Source organism: Diuraphis noxia, unplaced genomic scaffold (assembly GCF_037042655.1).
Source record: "Diuraphis noxia isolate RWA-SAM2 unplaced genomic scaffold, SU_Dnox_SAM2 contig0001, whole genome shotgun sequence".
In the NCBI taxonomy this organism is placed as follows: Eukaryota; Metazoa; Arthropoda; class Insecta; order Hemiptera; family Aphididae; genus Diuraphis; species Diuraphis noxia.
In genome coordinates this window covers 91,541,821-91,565,047 of record NW_028301711.1, presented here as the reverse complement: position 1 = coordinate 91,565,047, position 23,227 = coordinate 91,541,821, and the positions used below count along the sequence as shown (strand labels likewise).

At 29.9% G+C, this 23,227-nt stretch overlaps 1 protein-coding gene and 2 pseudogenes across 1 annotated transcript; 2 read left to right on the top strand and 1 right to left on the bottom strand.

Moving 5' to 3' along the window:
• Window positions 1–784: 784 nt before the first annotated feature.
• LOC149062443 (uncharacterized) lies at window positions 785–1,345 on the top strand. The gene has a single exon (XM_089215328.1). It carries the CDS (start codon window positions 785–787, stop codon window positions 1,343–1,345), a length of 561 nt encoding a protein of 186 aa, XP_089071454.1.
• Window positions 1,346–13,075: 11,730 nt separating this feature from the next.
• On the top strand, window positions 13,076–15,615 carry LOC149062442 (uncharacterized; annotated as a pseudogene).
• A 2,279-nt stretch (window positions 15,616–17,894) lies between these two features.
• LOC149062441 (uncharacterized) lies at window positions 17,895–19,821 on the bottom strand (annotated as a pseudogene).
• Between the last annotated feature and the right edge of the window lie 3,406 nt (window positions 19,822–23,227).

The following is a 23,227-nucleotide window of genomic DNA, read 5'->3' as shown; positions in this document are numbered from 1 at the left end:
GTGAAATCGTGTTCATTAAAATGATCTTCACACAGATACTTATTTTTAATTTTTTTCGGCGATAAACCATCTAATGCAATGTTTCCTATAAAAATAATAACTTATTTATACTACATTCATCTTAATGCTTTCAAATTAAAATGTATTTAATTTACCTGAATTAATAATCTATTTTCTACACCAATCTCTATCTGTAGGAAATATACATTTTTTTTTTACAATTTGAACGACTATTTTTGAAAAATTGCAGCTTCCGCCAGGCATATTTATTAATGAATTTAAAATTTGTAACAACAAAAAATTTTAGGAATATCACTATGACGAAATTCACAAAACTAATAAATCCAAAAGTTAATCCTTAACGAATTACCAAAGTTCGTTAAATTATTTTTTAAATACTTACATAGAGAAATTAATAGTTCGTCTTTTCTTCTAATATATATCCGTGTTCTTTTCAAATTACATTTTTGGTGCTCTATGTACAATTTAATTTTACAGTATTTTAAATATGTAGGTACAATAAATGTTATGTATCATTGATAGGTTAGGTAGGCACAAGATATCATGCCACGCCGGTCCACGAACCATGACAGCCCTCATATCGCGCGAGTTCTGGATTGTGGCCATTAAATTTATTTTACACCGTGTTACCCACGCATGTCCGGTCTACGTACGTTTTGATGCTAAGCCACCGCAACCTATAGTGGCAGACCTACCGGCCGCATGGGTATAGCAAAGCCGGCCTTTCGCACGAGTGGGTGTTGATTACGCTGGCCCGATACAAATGCACGAAGTCCGGTTGCGAAAAAGTCGAGTATACAAGGTTAACATCGCCGTATTTGTGTGTTTCTCTGTCAAGGACGTGCATCTGGAAGTAGTCACCGAACTGTCAACTGAAGCTTTCCTCGCCGCTTTTGATCGGTTTGTCGCGCGTCGAGGCCTACCGTCAGACATATTTTCTGATTACGGCACAAATTTCATCGGCGTGGATAAACGGTTCAAATTACTGATCAACAGCCAGGACAGTCATAATGTAATTGCTCAAGTGCGCTCAAGTTGCCGATGGCATTTTAACTCCCCCAGTGCGCTACACTTTGGTAGCCTCTGGGAGGCGGCGATCCGGTCAGCGAAACGGTTATTAGTTCGTACTATGGGCACCCATGTAATCACATACGAGGAGTTTACGACTCTCCTCACTGGCGTCGAAGGCGTACTCAATTCAAGACCCCTGACGCCGCTGACCATCGATCCAGCTGATCTTGATTATTTATCTCCAAGACATTTTTTAATCGGGCAACCTCTATTGGCTCTGTTCCGCCTCGAGTACCGTTCGAGTCACCCATAAATCTGACGACGTTGGTCAACCGAATACCTTACTTCGCTTCAAGGAAGGTCCAAATGGGCTACTGAAGCCCCTAACGTACAAGTCAACGATATGGTAGTGATCATCGACAACCAATCTCCAACGTTGGCAAGGCGCCTCGGACGTATTCTCGAAGTACTATAGTATCGGCTGCTATCCCTTTGCTCGTACCTATCACATATTTCAGCTATAGATGGTCTCTCTATACTATCTATACTCAATGGTACTATGTTGAGCAATGCACAGTAACTTATCTTTGATTGTTGACAAATTTACTATCTTAATTATTTTAGCGATTGTGCGTGGACCACAGATATATAATACAACTAGATAGCCGACTACAAACTAATATTGAAGTCCAGTAAATGGCCGACTTTTCTTATCAAAGAGCCCCTTGTTTACATGATGATTATTGATAATAAAGAATCAACGACTATTTTTATGTAGGTACTGGTACTTCTGTTATGACAAAGTAGTATTTTAATTTGTCGTTATTTATGTTAAATATTCATATGAAAATTAAAATAATAGAAAAAGTTTAGAATATAGGTATTAATTCCAATGAAAAGCCTTTTATTTATTTTTACAATTAATATTTAATACCTAATCAAATTTGAAACAACTAGGTACGTAACATAAAAAAGAAACTTTGGTAGGTAATTAAAACATAGGAACATTACAAATTATTATATATAAGTATAACAAATAAAACTACTAATATTAAAAACTTACTACATGGACATCTTACATAATTATATATAAGAAGTAAACAAACTAAAACAACATACTAATGAAAACTGGTTATTAAATAACATAGGAATAATACACATATAAACATTTTAAAACTTAAAGATTGTTGTAACAAAATAAAACAACCCTTTTATTGGTTCATAAAAAGTATCTGTTTGGTTAATTTTTGTCTGTCACTAACTTCATTCTAAATTTCAGTGGAAAACATTTTTCCAAATGAATGGAGCCTTATACTTAAATATTGGTTGACTAATAGGGAAATTAATATCATTTTGTGCAATGACCCATTGCATGATAAATTGGCTGCATACTAGTTGCGGTCATGACGATTTTTGAGATAAACAGATATAACAGTAGCGGTCACGCCAATTTAGGTAATATCTTAATTGCGGCCATGGCTTTATTAACTCCAATTCCAGGAGAAATTTATTTTATACGATAAACATATTTTTCGATATAATGTACACAGCGTTTATAAATAAAATAGATTAAATTGTATACTCCGATCATAGTTTCGAATATTCGAATAATTTAAACATAAGTATCAACATTTTTAACCATACATGTTGTTATGTAACAAAAACTGTAAAGCATTTGGCTGTCGATGAACTTAAATTGAGCAGCAATTTTAACCTTCATTTTATTTTTTTCCCATCTACTGTGTACACCTGTTAAGTTGTTTGCAAACTTAAAACCCAAGTCGGTTTGCAATCGAAGTAAGTTTTCAAAATAATTCCACTTAATAAAACCACTAGGTGACTCAAGTACCAATGTGTTTCCTAATGTATCCCGAGCTAATTTTAGCATGTGACAAGCGTCAGGTATAATGAAAACTTATGAGTTATCTACAGGGTGCTTAATCTATGGCTTACAATTCTCAACGTTGTTACCTAATTCACAATCAAATATTTTAAATATTGAGAGATTGGTAACTGCTCCATCAAATGTTACCCCCCACCCTCAGTGGCACGAACTATATTTTAAAAGGGGGGGGACAAGTAAAAAGTTATACGGACCACCACCCCTGTTTACAAAATAAAAACCATATATTTTAATAGCTTAGGAGTTAGGAGTTAGGATGGACCGATGGACCCCTACGACCCTACCCACCGAAAAAAAGGGGAGGCGGTCGCCTCTCTTGGGTTATAGGTTCGGTGCCATCCGAGTTCTAACCCCCCATACGCGCAAACCAGAGTTATGAGCAAAAGTAAGTACAGCTTTGACTAACTAAGCTTGACACATAGTATTGAGTTGATTCTGGAAAACATAACCCACCGGTATTTTCCATTTTCCTGTTAGACCGACAAGGATACACACTAATGCTTCAGTAGCAGCAGTTTCTGACCCTTCAATATTAAGCTGTACACCAAAATCACTATAAACTATAAACTTATGTGCTTTTTTTATCCCAGATTACTTGTTTTTTTTTATGGACATTGCATCCAAAACTAAAATGCAATGTCTATTTTCAAGTTTTAAGGTTTTCAAAGCTTCAAAAACCTCAATGAAAAATCTGGGCTCCACATTAACTGTTGAAGTCCAATTTCTTAAGGCAGTTTCATTAGGGAGTTTGAACATTGATCTATAAAGTATTACAAAATAATAGTTAAAAAAAAATTTTAAAAATTAAAAATAATCAATAGAAAACGTATAATTGGTGTTGGAAATTTGTAATTACCAACATGTTTTGATAATATAAATAATGTTATTCATAAAATATAATAATAGCAGATAATTATTATTATATATTGTAAATCATAAATTGTAATAGTTAAGTATATTATTATTTTATTTTACAAACAATATATTTAAACATTGGCTATAATTTCACAAAAGCAATTATTATTCTATTAATATCTAAAATAAAAAAAAATATTTTTATAGTATTCTAATGCTTCATTCAGAATACTATTTTTCATGAATATTCGAGTATTTATTCCAAATACTTTTAAAAAGTTTTTTACCCAAGATTGTTTCTTACTTAGATATTATAGTCTGTTCAAAATAAGAAACGCCTGCGGCGGCCAGCTACTGCGCATGGGCGTGGTTTCACTAAAAGTTCGGCGTTCGAACGATGCCACCACGGTGCGTCGGCAAGAGCGACGTAATTAGTCAATCCTAGACCACTGGCATAGACACTTAATTTAAAATACATTGTATACTCCTGATTGCGTCATGAGGCGATTTATTTTTCGTACGAAAGCGTCGGGTCAGTCGGGCCCGGTCGGTGGAGTGGGGAAAGCAGCTGGAGAATAATGGGCGTGACCTGACCGCCGGCGACGAAAACTGGTCGCCGCCGCAGGCGTTTCTTATTTTGAACAGACTATAGTAGGTACTAACAGACAAAATGTATTTGCCTAAGGCAGTAAGGCAAACAGTAATGAAGTGTAAGAGCAAATTTTTTTATGTCATCGTTTTATCTACATCCGGTAGCCTTTCTTTTTTTATTAGTCAATTCATTTTTCAACATTTTGAGTTGAACGCCTTCAAATTCATTTTCTATAAGATCACATGGATCATTTTCGATCAATCCTTTTTTTTTTTGAATTCTTCCAAAACATCGTTAAGAGTTTTTATTTTAGTTTTTAGTCTTCTTACTTTTTGTTGTATGGTTTTAACTTTGCTTATTAATGTTTTACGAGGTTTAGCTGGACTTTTGATTATAGGTCTTCCTCTTTTTAGCAGCGTGTATGATGACCGAGAAGGGCTAATATTATTTTCAGTTTCAACTAAGACATAAGTAAGTTTTCTTTTCAGTCGCTTACACGGTGCGACTTCAGACTTTTCTACTATATAAGCGTCTTCATGCTGCATATCTATAGAATTATCTTCCAATAACATTGCTGAATCAACTAGTTGTATATTAGTATCTATAGCATGTGTGCACAGGATTTTCATTTGATGCAATTTACTATGTACTGACGATGACGTCCCGCTGAGACATCTAAACACGCATATACACGTAGATATATATAAGTGACTCTGGGGCGTATGATTTCGCCAACCAATTATATTGTGTAGGACCTCAATAGCTATATCGAAGGCCAAACTCCTAGCCTTTCCAAAATATCACCATAGTTGGAATTAGATATACGAAATATTAAATATAAAATCGTAGTATTGACAGGCGTATCTAGAGATATGATTAATGTCGTCGGGTTATTTAGATTACGTATCGCGAATAACCAGGATGTGGACCAACCGGTTGCATGGACGTGGGAAGCTGCGATATTAGAATAATACACGCGTACGCTTTTGCACGACTCGGCCATGGACACATACTTATCTTATCGATAGGAGAGGAAACGCAGGGAGTAGGACTATCTGGACTATATAGGAGAGCCCCGATTAGACCCAATTCAGACGTGAGCCACCAGAGTCAGTGCAAGCACCTTCACGCCAGACACCAGTCTAAATTTAATTATTCGGACTTAAAATATTTTGCAACCAAATAATTTTGTGCAGTAAAAGTGTTTTATTTACATAATAATCAAATAAATATCTAATAATTAATCACAAATTAAGTTCTTATACTTATTACACTCAATCCATCTACCTCAACACCAGTCGTTTGTCCTCCTGTATGCTGGGACGCTACAAATTCCTATGTAATAATGTTGTACATTAATTTTTCCTGTTGTTCACTTAGCAGTAAAAATTGTAGGAACAGCGTCCTTATTAAATAATATATGATTACGACTTGCCACAATAATTTTAAAATCAATTTTAGTAAAATGGTCACTACAGACACTATTATGTTTTGTTTGTACACCATTCTTTAATTTTATAGATTTTAACCATCATTCCTTTTGGCCATCGTCTTTTGGAAATCTATTTAAAACAATACGTTAAATAAATTATATGAAACATAATTTATAGGTAATTTTAACTTTTGTTATATTTATATTTGTGATATTAAATTATTACTTACGAAAAGAAATGAATACCGCTTCCAGTTACTTTTTTATTAAGAAAATTTCCAACAAAACATCTATGCACCTCCTTGAATTAATTTCAAAAAAGAAATTAATTAAAATAAAATAAATTGTAATATTACGATTTCCAAATTTCTAATACAGTATTAAAATTTACAATTTACAGTAATGCGTTAATACGTTATTACAATTTTATCAATTAGAACTATGTAAACAATGGGCCCTTTGATAAAAAAAGTTGGCCATTTTCCCAACTTATAACTACAATATTTGATATCGCTGCTATAAGAAGTCGGCTATCTAGTGTTATTAAATATTTGTGGCGTGGACATTATATTTTATTATAATTTATAGGTACCTAACCTATATTAACCAACCTTTTAGTACACCGTTTGATTTGACCCGAGTATGTTGTATTAGTTTTCGTAATTATACCCGTAATATTCAGTCGGTTAATAACGTGTTTTATTAATTTTTTTTTTCATTTTCATAAAATTATATTTTCCAAAAATTTCGGATGCAAAAAGAAAATGCCGTCAATTGTATACGTCTATACGACATATTTAAAGTTCGGATTTATTCCATCGCAATCCAACATGCAGCTCCCAAAGTATTCTCCAATGAGGCAATGAAACCATCTCGTTTGCAGGAACATTTGCAAAAAGCCGTTGGAAAATCCTTGTAGCACACCATCTGCTTCCATGCAAGTTGAAGCCTTTTTCCAGTTGAGGAAACATGTATGCACAGGTTTTTCTTTGTCCTTCATACTTGAAGACCTTTGACAAATTATGCAATATTTATTTTGAATCCCGAAAAATAAAACTTTTTGGGTTCTACAACCGATTATTGATACCTGTAAACAAATATATAATAAATAAAAAGATTAAATTAATTAATAAAATTAATATATACTATATAAATACTAAATACTAAATAGGTACATTGCACGAACACAAAATATTTTTAATATATAGGTACGATATACCTAAATAATAAGTACGTACGAGTTCTATAATTTTTATATTTCAATATTATTTTCTCAAACTGGGGACCCGAATCATCTAATGATTTTGATTTCAACAAGAGATAGAACAAAAAACGTTATATATTTATTATACTCAGAAGTTTTATAAAATTATTTATCAACAACAATATTAGCATTTTTTTTTTTTGTATCTGTATTCATTTTTAATACAAATATATTTATTACTAATATTAATATTTTTCATTAACCATTTTTTATATTTACTTACTCAATTAAACTAAAATATAAAATTTGAATAAAAAATGTTATATAATATCATCTTCTGAAGGCAAAATAAATAGCTTATCACAGGCGAAGCTGCGACGGGTCAGCTAGTAACATTATACAATTTGTTGAGTAAAAAAGCGTGAAAATTGAATATAAGGCTCCTGATATATTGTTACAATAGCAGTTCAAAAATAATAAAAATACATAGGCACAATGTTTTTTAAAAAAGCATTATAGTTTGAATATTGATAAAATTTATCGACACCTACTTGCCTAACTTTTTTTTCTCTTTATTTTCAATTTAAAAAAAATCAATGTTTTAAATCTTCAAGATCAAAATGAAGTTAAGTGACGTGATGTATGTCGAACCGCGGTGTTTAAAAACTTTAAATTCGACCGTTATATGTTTAAATGTGCGATGGCACAGTGTTGATATTATATATATAGTGTGTAAAATCGGAAGAATGTACTTACTTGAATTGAGATAAAATCTGTCTTATCGCCCTTTTTAAAAACAGGTGTAATAGAGCTTGTCTTCCAGGCTGACGGGAAGACACCTTCTTCTAATGATTTAGAGTATAATATATATATTGGAAAGGATATAGAGTCAGCACAACGAGCTAAAAATTAACCAGAGATTCCATCAGGACCAGGAGACTTAGAAGTTAACCCTTTCAGACCCGAATTAATTGTAGTAGAGAAAAAAAAATTTGCGATTTATATATGTTATTAAAGATACCTAATTAAGATTATTTTCAAGTTTGAAGAGATTTTGACCATCTGGACCAAAAATACAACTATGCACATTATAATGTCCATTGGGCCAATATGGAGATACTTGAGTGCACATTACAATGTGCATTGGACTTTCTAGCATAAAACACTATGCACATTAAAATGTACAAAGGGATTTAGGTGATAAACTTAGTGTTTCAAAAAATATAAAATTTCGTTAATTTATGAAACGAAGACATGTATTGTTTTCTTGTGCACACATAGTAATAAATTATTAAAAAAAAATCGTTTAAAAAAAAAAATATATAATATATTATTGATAAAAAACATTTTATTGATAACAATATTAAAACAATTTCACCAAGCATAAAAAATAAACGTAAACAAATCTTATTTGTGTAACACTAAACATTAATAATTAATAATTAAAAAAATTAAATCAACATTTTAACTAAAAAATACAAAAAAACGCCTACTTGGCAGCATGAAACAAAATTAATATGTTGTCAATTTAATAGGCTTTAAATAAATATGTGTACACTACACAATTTTATTCATGAAATTTACGAAAACAATTACTTTTTTTAGTAAAACACAAATGGGTACCGCATTTTATACAATAAACATGTGTACGTCCTGTACAACCTTCAAACTTGCACCGTATTGCTTCTTTTCGATCATCGTACTCTGGATGGTGTCCGTATTGATCTTTCCTTACTTCTTCGAGCGGTCTTTTATCAACGTTTTTTGGTTATCTAGTTGGAGTTATATTTATTGAATCGGAACTACTGGGACGTCCTCTTCGTTTTGATGTAGGAGTTGAAGGACTACCAATCATAATTAAATTTTCGGCAAGGTGTTGTTTAAAATGTATCAAATCCATAATTTCTTTTGTAGGTTATGTATGGTTATGTTAGTCGAGAGCTTAAGGAGTTGGAATTTTCAAATAGATGACAGGATAAACTACTATAAAAAATATTGGTTTGCTACAGAGATATTATTATCTTTGAAGTTAATGGAAGAAACCTATTGCTGTATAACAACTAATAAATTGTATGAAACAGATCAAATGATAGGAAGTTTAGAAGAAAATCATCTGTTAAAAACCATAAATATAATAATGAATTTTGCTAACCGGATGTTAAGTTGATTTGCATTGTTGTTAGTTGCTTCTAACTATTCATTCCTCAACTTTTCAAATTTGGTAAACCAAGTAGGTGTTTTTTCATGAAAGTTTTGTTTAAATAAAGATTTTGGTGTTTCTGTAATCTTAGATGATACAGATGTTAAAAAAGGTAATATTGGAGATTCTAACCCTGGTGTTGCTACGGAACTGTTGGTGCCTTTTGATGATTCATGTAACAAACCTACAAATTTATTAAAATAGGTATATAAGGATATATATACTTTAAATATACATATTTATTAATCATATATAGAAATTCTAATTTGAATAAAGTATATATTTTTAAATTGTACATATAATACATTTAAGTTTCATTAGTAAATAAACAATAATATTGAAATGATTAAAGTAATTTAAGATAAAATATTTACTTTGTGGTGGAGAAATTGTTTGTAGAGCTGTTGGTGATATGACATTTTCCATTAATATATAATATTGCCATTTTATTCCACCACTCCCAGACTTTTTAGATGCATCTCTCACTTGTCGAAAACGAGTCAATAACCTTCGCCATTTTTCGTCGCATTGCTTAGGGCTCACATTAATATTTTTAGTTTTCATTTTTTTTGATATCACATCCCATTGCTCTAATTTTTTCCCCCTTTTTTAATCTTTTCAAATTTATCATTGCAAGCTCCTCTTAGCATTATTAATAACTTGGTAGCAGTTTATGACCACAAATCTAAGATAAAACACATATATAATCTCAAGTTTAAACATAAATTGTAAATACAATATTTACTTAAATCCCCGGTTTCTTTATCTTGAGTTCCAGCAGCATTTACATCAAACTCCAAAATATTATCGTTTTCCAATACTAAAACAAAAAATAATGGATCATTTTCATATATATTATATATAATATAAATTGGGAATGCGGTATTTAGTTATATTTATTTGAATCTGTTGTTTCTTCATTTTGAATACCAGCAGCACTAATATCAAAGTCAATAACATCGTTTTCATATACTAAAATCAAAAATGATAGTTTATGGGCAGGTTATATTATATTATATTATATTATATTATATTATATTATATGTATATACACATACAAAACATCTCTGAAACATGGAAGTAAGAAAGAAGAGTTAAGCCACCAAAATTAAAGTTAATAAATCATACATGATATTCTAATACTCTAAAGGTTGATTCACACTAACGTAAAATATATCTATGTATAATATAAATATAGATATATTGTACCTATCAAAGGACCGTGACCGTACCTACCATTAGAGTGAATCAACCCTAAATGTGCTCTTTTTTCAAAACTAAAATACCTTTAATGGTTTCTTCAAAATAAACAATTGAAGCAATTTTCATTATAGCAAAATAAAAGTAAAATATGATGCAAACAGAAAAATGTTGAGCTATTAAGAAGAATATTGATTGTTGTATATACAGATGACAGTCTGAAGTCTCTTTTATTTTATAACAATATACCTACAGCAAATTAACAAACATATAGGAGTTATGAATATGCACATGTGGTATTTTTAGTAGGAAAAGTGCATATTACCAAACAAAATAACTAATTTAGGTACTATAATACACAACAAAAATAAACCCAAATAATTCAATACTTATTGTAACTATAGTAAGTTGTACTTCAAATGTAAATAAAATATATTCATTAAGATAGTAGGTACCTAAAAGAAAAATTCCTATCTTTTGTTCAAAAATATTTATTTCAAAATGCATATTTTGTATATTTAATTGCATAGGAATTTGGTGATTTTTTAGAGCTACAAGTTCTCTGCTCTAGCTATTACTAATGAATAGTTTAAGTTAAGACATTATAGGTACCTTGTATGTAGTTATCCATTATATTCTGGTCCTCATCAATATCATTCCAAATACTTGCCATAATGAGTTAAGGCTATATATAATAGGTACTCAGTAGTCGCAAAAAAAATAAAATTTATACGCACAGACGCACCTACCTTTTCAAAACTATTTTATATTAATATTTACTATTTAACATATAAAATATTATAATTTTACACAAAAACAATTATATTTATAAATTCTATGATACTAAAAATATAAATTCGTAAGGGATAAAAAGACATCTATGATAATAGAATAATTAGGGGAATTATTAAAAATTAGGAGGGGGTGAATATGGATTTGTGTTTTTAAACCACCTAGTTATGGTGGTCTAAGAAAAATAAACCAGTGTGTCATATTTTAAATCGGTTTAGTTCAGTGAATTTCTTAAAACCAAACCGCTTTACATTTTAAGGGGAAATTTAAACCGGTTTAGCCTAGCGAATTTCTTGATTATGTGTTTGTTAAAGTATACAATATATTATTATGTATAATATTGTGTAGAAAAATGTAAAGTAGTTTCTTAAAAAAATTCTATGACTATACTGTGAAGAAATATATACATGTATCTTAAGATTATTTAACTATAATATTATCATAATTTTAGTTACTTATCAAGAATTTTTCTATAATTCTGTAGTGTCATCAATTATTGAAAGAATTTAACACATTTTGTTAACTAAAATGTCTTTATACGTTTAAAGTTAGAATATCTAATGATATTAATACTAAATCTATCTAATGAATTTCACTTTGCTTTGAAACAACTTTCAAAATTTAATATTATTCTTAATTTTCAATTTTAACTACTTAACTAATTCCTTTTAGAAAATTTTACATTATGAGTAATCTTATTGTCTAATTAATATTTATGTATTTTCAATAGTATTGGCAAGCATACATTTTTAATTTTATTATTGTCAAAACTACCTAAGTATAATATGTATATATTAATATTTATTATAAATCAAAATATCTCCAAGTGTTCACAATAGTTATCAACTTAGTAATATTAGATGTAAAATATCAGATGTATAAAATAATTTGTATTAAAATATTGCAGCTTATATTATAGGTACATATGTATTTAAATCTTGTGATTATAAAGGTTTCTGAATATTTGTAATTACATAAAGGGATAAAAATAAAGTATATAAAATGTTTAAAATTGAATGTAGATGTACCAGATATTTATGTTACATTTTTATTTCTAGGGGCTTGGATGTTGTTGCAGTAAATATGTATATACTATTAAACTTCTTAGACTTAGTTTTACAAATTATACTTTTTATTCATATTATAGTTTGTTACAGTGTTATAGCTATCTAATAAGATCATGTATACATTACATATTTGTATAGAAACAATTTTAAGTTTGATATGCATAATCAAACAAAATAAATGATGGGTAATTCAATCAATTTTTCAAATTTCCCTTTAAGAATATATGTACATAAGTTTTAAGTTGAAAAACAGAATTAAGTATATTGAGTAAATTTTAAAAAGAAAAAAATTTCATATAAATACAACCTAACTTGAGATTCAATTATCACACAACTAAAATATTTATGGAATAAGTACTATGTAAATATTGTTAACTGACAATAAATTTGAAAAACAATAAATAGTAGTAAATTTTACAGGATCCAAGCCCTATTTATTATTATTATTGTGATTTTAATATTTGGTAAAATCAAAGCTTTAAGTTGTGAAATGGTTATGTTTTTGCAAACATTGTCTGATTTTATAGCATCATTTATTGTTATGTTTTACGCAAAGTTTAATCATTCAATTTTTAGTAAAAATGTGATATTCTTGCAGTTTTTAGAAATTAATTAACATTTATTTATTTTGTTGATACCTACTACAGAAGTAAAGGAATCCAATTATGCAAGTACAAAAACAAATTTTACAGGAGAGATAAAACAAAATAATATTATATAATTTTTGGTAAAATTTCTGTTTTTGAAACTTTTTTCGTTAATAATTTAATTTATAGTAACTGCCAAATAATAAATAATATGACAAATATAGTTGATTTGGTAGGTGTTGTGGTGATACGGTTCTATCGAATCACGGAAAAAAACCAAGGAAAAAAAACAAAAAAAAAAAAAACAAAAAAATTAAAAACCAAAGGAATAAAAGACCAGGGGGAAAAACAAGCGAAAAAAAACCATGAAAATAAAAACCAAATTTTTATATTTTGCCAGATATTATTATGTCACATTTCATTAGACATAAGTTTTAATTTTCTAATTAAAAATGTAGATCAATGATTCAACTGCCCAGGTGTTCTATCTGTTGAATACTTTGGTAACCAAATTTGTAAATTTTGAATAATTAAAAATAATATATATGTTTTTAAATTTAAAAATAATATTTAAATTGTTCAAATTTAAAAATATATGAAACAGCTTAACTTTGTTATGCAATATTTTGGGAGTAGTATTTCCGTGTTGGGGAATTTTAGTTAACATCACTCAATTAACATTCTATATCTTATATCTTATATTTTATACCTATGTATGGCTATAATTTGTGTATATATTGCATGGTCATAAAGGTACAATAGACTCAATAGAGGCATAGAACTATCATTAAGATTCAAAAGGTACTTATACTGGCCTAAAAGTTGTTTGACTTATTTAGACTGTTAAGATTATACAGACGTCAGGCACACCTGCATAATTTTATTGTAGGTATTACCTAGTGGCTAGTTATTATAGAGATTATTTAGTTGTTACACAGTGCCCGAGTAGCAAATTCAGTTCACATTGCGTGCTCTGCCATCAGTAAATGATTGTTAAAAGCACGGTGCAAATTCTCTTCACTGCACAGTGCAGAAGGTTGATTTGAATACCGAACTTTTATACAGAGAACACCGTGCATCATCCGCGCGTGTAAGCGTCAGTACACGGTGCTACTGTGAACATTTTAACCGTGCGTTAATGGTGCAGTTGTCGGTTCAAAAACGGAACCAAGGTGGTTTTTCTGACCGTGCATCATTAGTGAAGAAGTAAATTTATTAACTGTGCCACGGTGTAAAATATTACGGTGCTGTAATTGCTCAACGGTTTGTAATATTACCGTGCTTAGGTTTAGGTATATCTAAATATATATTTTATGCATAAAATATATTTTAAAATATAATATTTTACTATAACATTATTAAAACTAATTTATTGGTAAAAATAAACAAATATATCAATAAAATGCCAATTCATATTATGTTTGACTAATTACCTTATTAGCATAAATATAACATAATATTAAAAAAAAAAATAGTAAAAATAACTTTACACTTATCAATATATTATATATATATAATTATTTTGCATGTCTTAAGTAGTTATCAACTACTTTATGGAATGTTGTTTCATTTTATTGACATTTATAATAATTATAATAAAAAACTAAAAAACTAAAAAAAAAAACAAAAATATGTTGAAAATTGTATGGTGTATATAAAAATCTATATTAATTATTTTATTAAAAAATAATAATAAAAACAAATCATTCTAAAATCAAAACATTCAGTTATTAATTTTATTAATTTATGTTTAGGGGGAGTGGTGTTCTACAGGAGAACCACACAACAAAGTTCTGTTACTTGATGACAACGGGAAAGAAGCAAATGAAAGGATAGTGATGTTTGCAACACATGAAGGGCTTGTCAATTTAGCAAGTTCTTCGAAATGGTATATGGATGGAAACTTTGCTTTGGCTCCAAAACTTTTAAGTCAGCTGTATGTCACACGTGTAGAAATAAATAGAAATTTTACAACATCAGTATACATTCTCTTACAGAATAAAACTTTGACAACTTATGAGAAAATACTCACTACGCTTTTAAAAAAATGTGAAGAACAACATTTATTTCCTGATCCTGTGGTAGTACATGTTGATTTTGAACGTGCAGTTATCACAGCTATCACACATGTTCTTCGACCAGATATACACATTCAAGGTTGTTTCTACCATTTAACTCAGTCGACTTATCGGAAAGTACAAGAGTTAGGGTTGCAGACACAATACAGAGAAGATCAAAACTTAATCGAATTTTGTGGAAAAATGGATGGCTTGGCATTTTTACCCGTTGGAGATGTCAAATATGGTATGGTATATTTAAAAAACACTGTTCCTGAAGAGGCAAAACGTTAATGGCAAGTACAGGCAAGTTATAAATGAAAGTAACAGAATAGTCTTAAGAAACTGCCCCCCTATTTTTCCACCAAACTTATGGAACGTACACAATTCAACTTTAAATGATGAAGAACGTACGAACAATTCAACCGAAGGATGGAATCATAGGTTTAGTAAATTAGTAGGACAAACACATGCAACAATTTGGACTATTATAGAAAAAATAATGTTAGAAGTGGCAGCTGATGAAACAAAGCTATCCCAAATTCAACTAGGAGTACCACAACAGAAAAGACAAAAAACGGTGTACAAAAAAATACAAACCCAATTAAAACAATTATGTGAAGATTATAATAATGGTATACGCGATATTGAAAACTTTTTAACTGCTATCTCATTTACAATAAGGTATCGATAACATACATTTGTATACACATTTTTTTAAATTATTATTTTTACTTATTCGACTGATCACATTTTTATTGGTAATTTTATTATTTTTACTTTATTTAACTGATCAAATTATTTTATTACCGACCTTTTAATAAAAACTATGCCAAATTCAATAAAAAATATATTTTAAAAATTAAATTGAATTGATATTATTTTTTTTTTTTTTTTAACTTAACCGGAGGAGGAAAGATATTATTATAACAATGTTATATGACATAATATAGCAAAATTCAAAAATTTGGTTTTTATTTTTATGGTTTTTTTTCCGTGGTTTTTATTTTTTGGATTTTTTTACTTTGGTTTTTTTTCCGTTTACCGTTCTATCACCAGCATAGCGCGCCCGTTTTGACCGCGTTCACGGTTCTACCGTACTGCTTGTAGTATATTATATGCTCATTGTATTGATTGTATTTATTGTGTCTTATTTGTATTTATTGTAAACTTGTACCATTTATACCGTAGCCATTTTTATTGTATTATATTTTCACCCGTGCAATTATTTCGCGCGTACCGCGCCCCACCGCTCGCGAGCGTTTCGGCGGCGGCTAACAACGCTCTGGTCCGTCTCGAACAATCGCTCGCAACACAGTTTTTTTCCCTACGGTAGTACGGTCTACACGAACGACAGCCCAGTCGCAACGCCGCTCCTGACCTTACGCGTCGCCGTACATTTAATCATTTTATTGTTTTATTTTGTTATAAATATATCGGCGATTCAACGCCTTACCGTGAACCACACGCACGTTGTTCAGTCTCTTTATTTGCCTTACCTTCTGAACAGAGTAATAAAAGTCGGTCGTTAGTGAGAGACGGTTTTTCCTCCACTAACGCCACAGTGTTTATAATAGGCTATCATGAGTTCATTGTCGTATGGAAAAACACATGCTGTTGAAGCTAAGATATCATTCATTGACTTACAATTAAATACTTCAACAATTTTATTTTATATGATTACATCCTGAACCAGAAGATAACTGGACATGTTATTAGGGTTGCCATCATTTCATCAAACAAAACCGGGACAGATTGAAAAATAGTAAATACATTTAGAAATAAAATATCATTAAATTATATAAGCCATTGGGTATGTATTAAAAAAATGACACAATAGGTTATAGTGTTAAAACTTATACACTTTATTACTGTAACATATGAACAATGTAAACTTTTTTTAAAATTTATTGTTTAATAATATTTAACAATATTAAATTCGTCACGAAAATGACATTTTCTTTTTGGTGCCATAATAACAAATAAAATAATAAAAACAAACAATCTAGGCTACGACCTACACTAAAGCTAGCCATACACGTTCCGGTTTGCCGGAGAGGTCGGACTGCACAGTTTAACCTGCACAGTTTTTACCGATTTCCGATGACGACATACACGCCACGATTTGCCGGATACGCAGGACTGCGCAGTCACACGCTTTCCGGCCAAAATAGTCCTCAGCTGCGGGTCGTCGAATGTTCAAAATATTTATATTTTTTCGCCGTTTTTTCAATCAGATTCTTTAACATATTTTTCACATTATTTTTTTAAATTCACATACAATATGTCAGTCCTAGACGACGACGCCATAGCTTTGGTAGGCTTAGCTCTAATTCTTAAAAACAAAAAACAAAAAAAACGCGAAAAATGGGCCAAAGATTGGCTCTTAAAACGAAAAATCTACAGCCATGTCAATTTATTAAATGAATTGAGATTCGAACCACTGGATTTCAAAAATTATTTACGAATGGACGAGGATACTTACCGTAATCTACTGTCAATGGTTGCGCCTTTAATACAAAAACAAGACACTGTAATGCGTAAAAGTATTTCTCCGCATGAGAGGTTAGCAGTTACCCTAAGGTTCCTCGCAACTGGAAGGACTTACGAAGACTTAAAATACACTTCAGTCATTTCATCTCAAGCACTTGGAAAAATTATTCCAGAGACCTGTGATGCTTTGTACCGAGTATTACGTAGGGAATATTTAACGGTAAGTTCTGAGTAGAACGAAGAATGTATTGATTTTACAATGATATGTTTTTTTTAAATTTTTTATTTTTTTTTGTGTCTGTCATCACAAAATTTATCAAAATTATCAATCACTGTAATTAAAAAATTATAAAATGTTCAGTTATTATAACTAAGGATTGAAAATTTAAAACAAAGATTCTCATAAATAATTCATACTGTAACCTAAAAATCTAAAAAATACATAAACACAGTTTTTTTTAAATTAATATTTATTTAAATCTATAATATGTAGATACATTGTTTAGTTTTTATAAAATTAGTTATATAATGAGCAGCATTTTCTGGTTGAGTTTGTTGTTGATTAGTAGCAATATCATCATTTTCTTGATACACGTAGACACCATTTTCAGAAAAAGAACTCAAATTAGAATTTGTACTAAAATTGGAATTTGAACTATCATTTCGCGAGTAACAGCTTGATGTAGTTTCTGCTGCTATTGTTAACTTATGGTTTAATGTCAAGCTACCCATTTCACCCTCGAAAAGGATATCATTCATCAACTTTTCAGCAATGATTCGCTGCCTTTTTTCCAATTCCCTCATTCTCATAGCAAAACCTTTTGCACTAACGTCATACCGATCTTCATCCATTTTCGGTCGTTTAAAATGATCACGCACCGATAGAAACACCTCAGTTTGCAACTTTGCATCGTTTTTTTTGGATTTTTCTGCCCTTGGTGGATTAACGATATCTGATTGCGCAACTGTCGAATTTACTGAGTCGATTCCTTCTACTTCATTTTCCAGATTATCATCTATTCCAATCTGAAATAAAAATGAGATAAATTTAATTTTAAAATTAAATACAATTTTAATTTAATATAATTTTTAATTTAATTTTTTTTCAGTTTCCTACAACTGAGGAAGAATGGAAAGACATTGCACAATTATTCGAGGAACGTTGGAACTTTCCACACTGTATTGGTGCGCTCGACGGAAAGCACATAAATATTGTTCCACCAGCTGGAAGTGGATCCGAATTTTTCAATTATAAAGGCCACCATAGCATGGTTCTCTTAGGTTTAGTAAATGCAAATTATCAATTTCTATTGGTAGATTTTGGAACAAATGGCAGAATTTCTGATGGGGGTGTTCTTCAGAATACAACGTTTTTCGAAAAACTACTAAATGAAGAATTAAACATTCCTTGCGCAGACAACATTGAGGGAAGTTCCAAGAAATTACCATATGTTTTTGTTTGCGATGATGCCTTTCCGTTACGAACTGATATGCTTAAACCGTTTCGACAATCACATTTGGATTGTTATGAAAAAAAAATATTCAATTACAGGTTAAGTCGCGCACGACGAATCGTGGAAAATGCGTTCGGAATATTGGCAAATCGATTTCGTGTATTCCATACTCAAATTAATATTGAACCAAAAAAAATTGAAAAAATTGTAATGGCATCATGCGCATTACATAACTTTCTCATTGTAAATTCTGCTACTTCATACGCGCCTCAAAAATGTTTTTACCAAGAAGACATAGCAAACGGAAGTATAACTACGCTTGGATACAACGTTGAAAATAGTAATATGCACAGTTTACATCGTCGTAACTCGGGGAATATTGCAAATAGTGCAAAACAAGTGCGAGAAAATTTTATGAATTATTTCTGTAATGAAGGCACCGTGCCATGGCAAAATAAGTTTATCGCGTAATTTAGTATATTTATTATAAACGATATATTTGTATATTTGTATTTTTTTTTTATTTGTATATTATTTTGTTTAATTAAATATTTCAAAAAAAATAACCTTAATTGTTTTACCAACCTCAGATATGCTTTCATCTTGTATGTCCAAATTTGATGTTGATCCTCGAGGCGTATCTTGGTCGTTTAAAAAGCTCATCATATCATAATACCACAATTTAGGCCGATAAACATCGTCAGAAGAAGCTCCTGACTTGAGAGAAGCTTCATATTTTTTTTTTCTTTTCGGGCACTGCTTCTTAAATTGTTAATTTTCTTCACAACTAAATCTTTGTTAGCATCTGGTTCAAATTCTTTTAATTTTTCGATTAATGCTTTGTAAGCCGCTTCCCTTAGTGGGCGGTCATGGTAAAGCTTCGATTTTATTTGCCACAGACATGGATATGATTTATATAAATCTATAAATTCTTCCAAATTCCTACGGTTCATTATTATATTATATAATATAATTTAATAAAATATGTATATTATAATATAGTAAAATATGTTAAATAACTTGTAATAAATTGTAAAATAAGTTACATTGACAACAAACAAAAAAAACAAACCTAAACCTTAAATAAACAGCAAAAGTACTATGCCGCAAAAGTGAACCAGCCGGTCGAACGACGGTTATATCAACACACGGGCACACACGATCCGGTATGCCTGTACAGTCATGACTGTACAGGCCAAAAGAATCGTTTTTCAATTGTTTTCCGGCCGCCTGTGCAGTCCCCGAAAACTGCGCAAACTTGTCACACACACGATCCGGTATGCCTGTGCAGTCCGCCTGCACAGTCCGACCTCTCCGGCAAACCGGAACGTGTATGGCTAGCTTAATATACAATATACTACATATTCTACTGTTATAAAAGTCATTAGTCTGCCTCTGATCGAATATAAAAATAAAACGTAAACTGCACAGTGCACACGACTCGTTTGTTGTCCTCGAATATTCCCGATATTATTTTATATTTAGCTTATGGATTTATCAATTATTTGTTGTCTTTAACAATAACATTTTGACTCTCGATTTCAATTAGTATATGAAAAAAAAATGTCAAAATTAAACACTCAACATTTTTCCTAAAACCGGTACATATAGGCGTCCCGAAAACATATTTCGGGACACCGGGACACAAAGTCGAAAACCGGTGACTAGAGATCAGCCCGGGCCCGGGTCAACCCGGACCGGACCGGAAAAAACCCGGACCGGGATCGGGTTAGGTCCGGTCCGGTCACTTGCTTTTATATTCTTGGTTTAGGCGTTTCCGGGCCTGGAAGTAATATAATGGATTAGGTTTGGATTAATCATAAATATATTTTTCACTGGTTTGGTCCGGTCCGGTCTTTTGTTCTTTTGGTCTGGGTTGAAAATAGTATTTTTTTTTTCAATTTATATCTAGTTATTTATTAATAGCATAATATATTCGTATATCTTGAAATAACTTTATAAAATACGGCCATTTCACTATTCGTGTATTATCGGTTATTAATATTATTTTCCTCCGGGCAGGAAATTGTAAAAATAAACGTTGTTTACTGTTGAATAAACCATACTATCTAATACGATACACAATATAATATACTATATATATACATTATACAATTAATAATACTGTGAAATGTGAATGTCTAAAATTGTTTTATTTTAATTCGCTCGTTTGTCGGAGAAGCATCGTATCTGTATTTGATTGATCCATTCCACGAACATAAAAGTAAGCATAAGAATTTAGTAATTACTACGAAATTGTTATTTCAAGTTATAGATATTAGTAGGGCTGGGATTTGTATGTAAATACATAATTTTATTGTAAATGATAAATTCGTTTCACGTGATTTGCAATGAAAAAAGACATATTTTATTTTACATATTTTGGAAAATGTCTGCTTTTTATTACATATTACGTAAATTTTGACGATTTCGGTGATTTAATTCATACTTCGATAATAGTACTCGTATAAATTGTAAGTGTATGCAATATGCATAATATGGGAAATAAGTATTAGTTAAATATTAATAACTTAATTATAGTTTATCTTATTTGTTTCTGTTCGATAACCATACATTAATATTATTAGATTATACTTTGTATTCAACAATTATTAGACAAAATTGAAAATATATAATTTACAAATTTTCAGCAGTGTCAGACGTGTAAATACTTGCGTTCGCATGGTTGTGAACATATCTTTATATTTTATATTTTTTTTAATTTAATTGGTTAGAAATTAAAAACAATTAGGTAATTGTATATTATTCAAAAATTATTTAGAATTTAATTTTAATTTTACATCAAGTTGACATAATTTAAAATTTTTCTTATTACATATTTTTTGTGTGTAATAATTCAATTTCTATAAAAAAATACCTAATGTTGGAGCATGTTTTAAAAAACTTAGTTAATTTAAACATTTAGATATTTTTAGATTTCAAAATTTCAAATGGAATATTAATCATATCAATAATAAGTAGTAGGTACTAGGTACTCTAAATTTTTTTTTACTTTTTCAGTATACACAGAAATATATTATCACCTAAATTAAAAATTATAAAATGTGTAAGTTTGGTTCAGCCCATGATAAGTTATGGGATACACTTTTCAAGAAGTGCTTACCATATTCACATTAATAATTAATAAATTAAAGTTAACTATGAATTCACTTTTAAACTTATATTTTTCAAACCAAGTCTATAACCTAGTAATATTTTAATATCTTAATAATTAATGAACTGTCTATCTAATTTGGATAATTGATACCTACATTGTATTATAAAAAAAATATGTATGTTTATTGTTAATGTTAAATTATAAGGAATTAATAAACTACTTGTGCTACTAGATATAATAGTTTAATTGGGATTATAAACCTTATATTTTACACTTTTACATTGAGAACTGAGTTCAATAAGTTTTATCCGTTATTGGCTTTTTGTAAAATGTGCACATGCCACATGGTTTAAAATTAATATATCTATTTTTAATAGTTAATAACTCTTTTAATTTTAAGCATTACCTACATTGATAAAATAAAATTCAAGGATTTAATAATTTAGTAATATTTGTATAGGTTTTATTTGCATAGGTTATATTTAATTTGACTAAAAACTATTGTTAATAAAGTTTTTTATAAGTAGGTACCTAATAGTTAAGTAATATTTTAGTTATTATGTCATATTATCTGTCATATCTTAACTCTACTCACACCACAGCCACATACTTAAGTGAGTAGAGGAGTAGACGTATGTTGTAATAAAGCATGTTGTCTCATTTGTACTAACATTTTGTTGGTACATAAAAAATCAAATACCAAAATACCACCTAGTACCTACTACCTACAATACTCAAAGTTTTTACTGCATGTTTTTAATTTTTTGATGCACAAGTGCTAAAGTGCATATTGTTTTTAAATGAATGCCTATTTGATGATTTTTTAGTACTCCTTACTCTAATTATAATATATAATCTGAGAACGAGAGAATAGGAATACCTAAGTGAGTAGAAATACAAACGTATAGCATATGCCCTATAGGTACTATCAATGGTAATACATAATATTTTATATTAGTTAATATTATGTACGATTATAGGTTTGTCATTTTGTACAATTTTAGTTCCAATTGTTCTATAAATATTTAATTTACACAATTCTGATGTTAAAATATGGAAGTTAAATGGAAGTTGATGAGTCGAAATCTAATTCTGAATGTGAAGCAGACATACTTCATCAAGTTGAAACAAAAATAAGGATAAAAAAAAAAATATTGAGTGGAGAATGTATTTTAATGGACAAAAAAGGTACAAGTGCCGTTTGGGAGGTTTTTAAAAATGTGGTTTATAATAATGATGAA

Coding starts and splice junctions, on each gene's coding strand:
- LOC149062443 (XM_089215328.1), top strand. CDS start 785: ATGCACGAAGTCCGGTTGCGAAAAAGTCGAGTATACAAGGTTAACATC.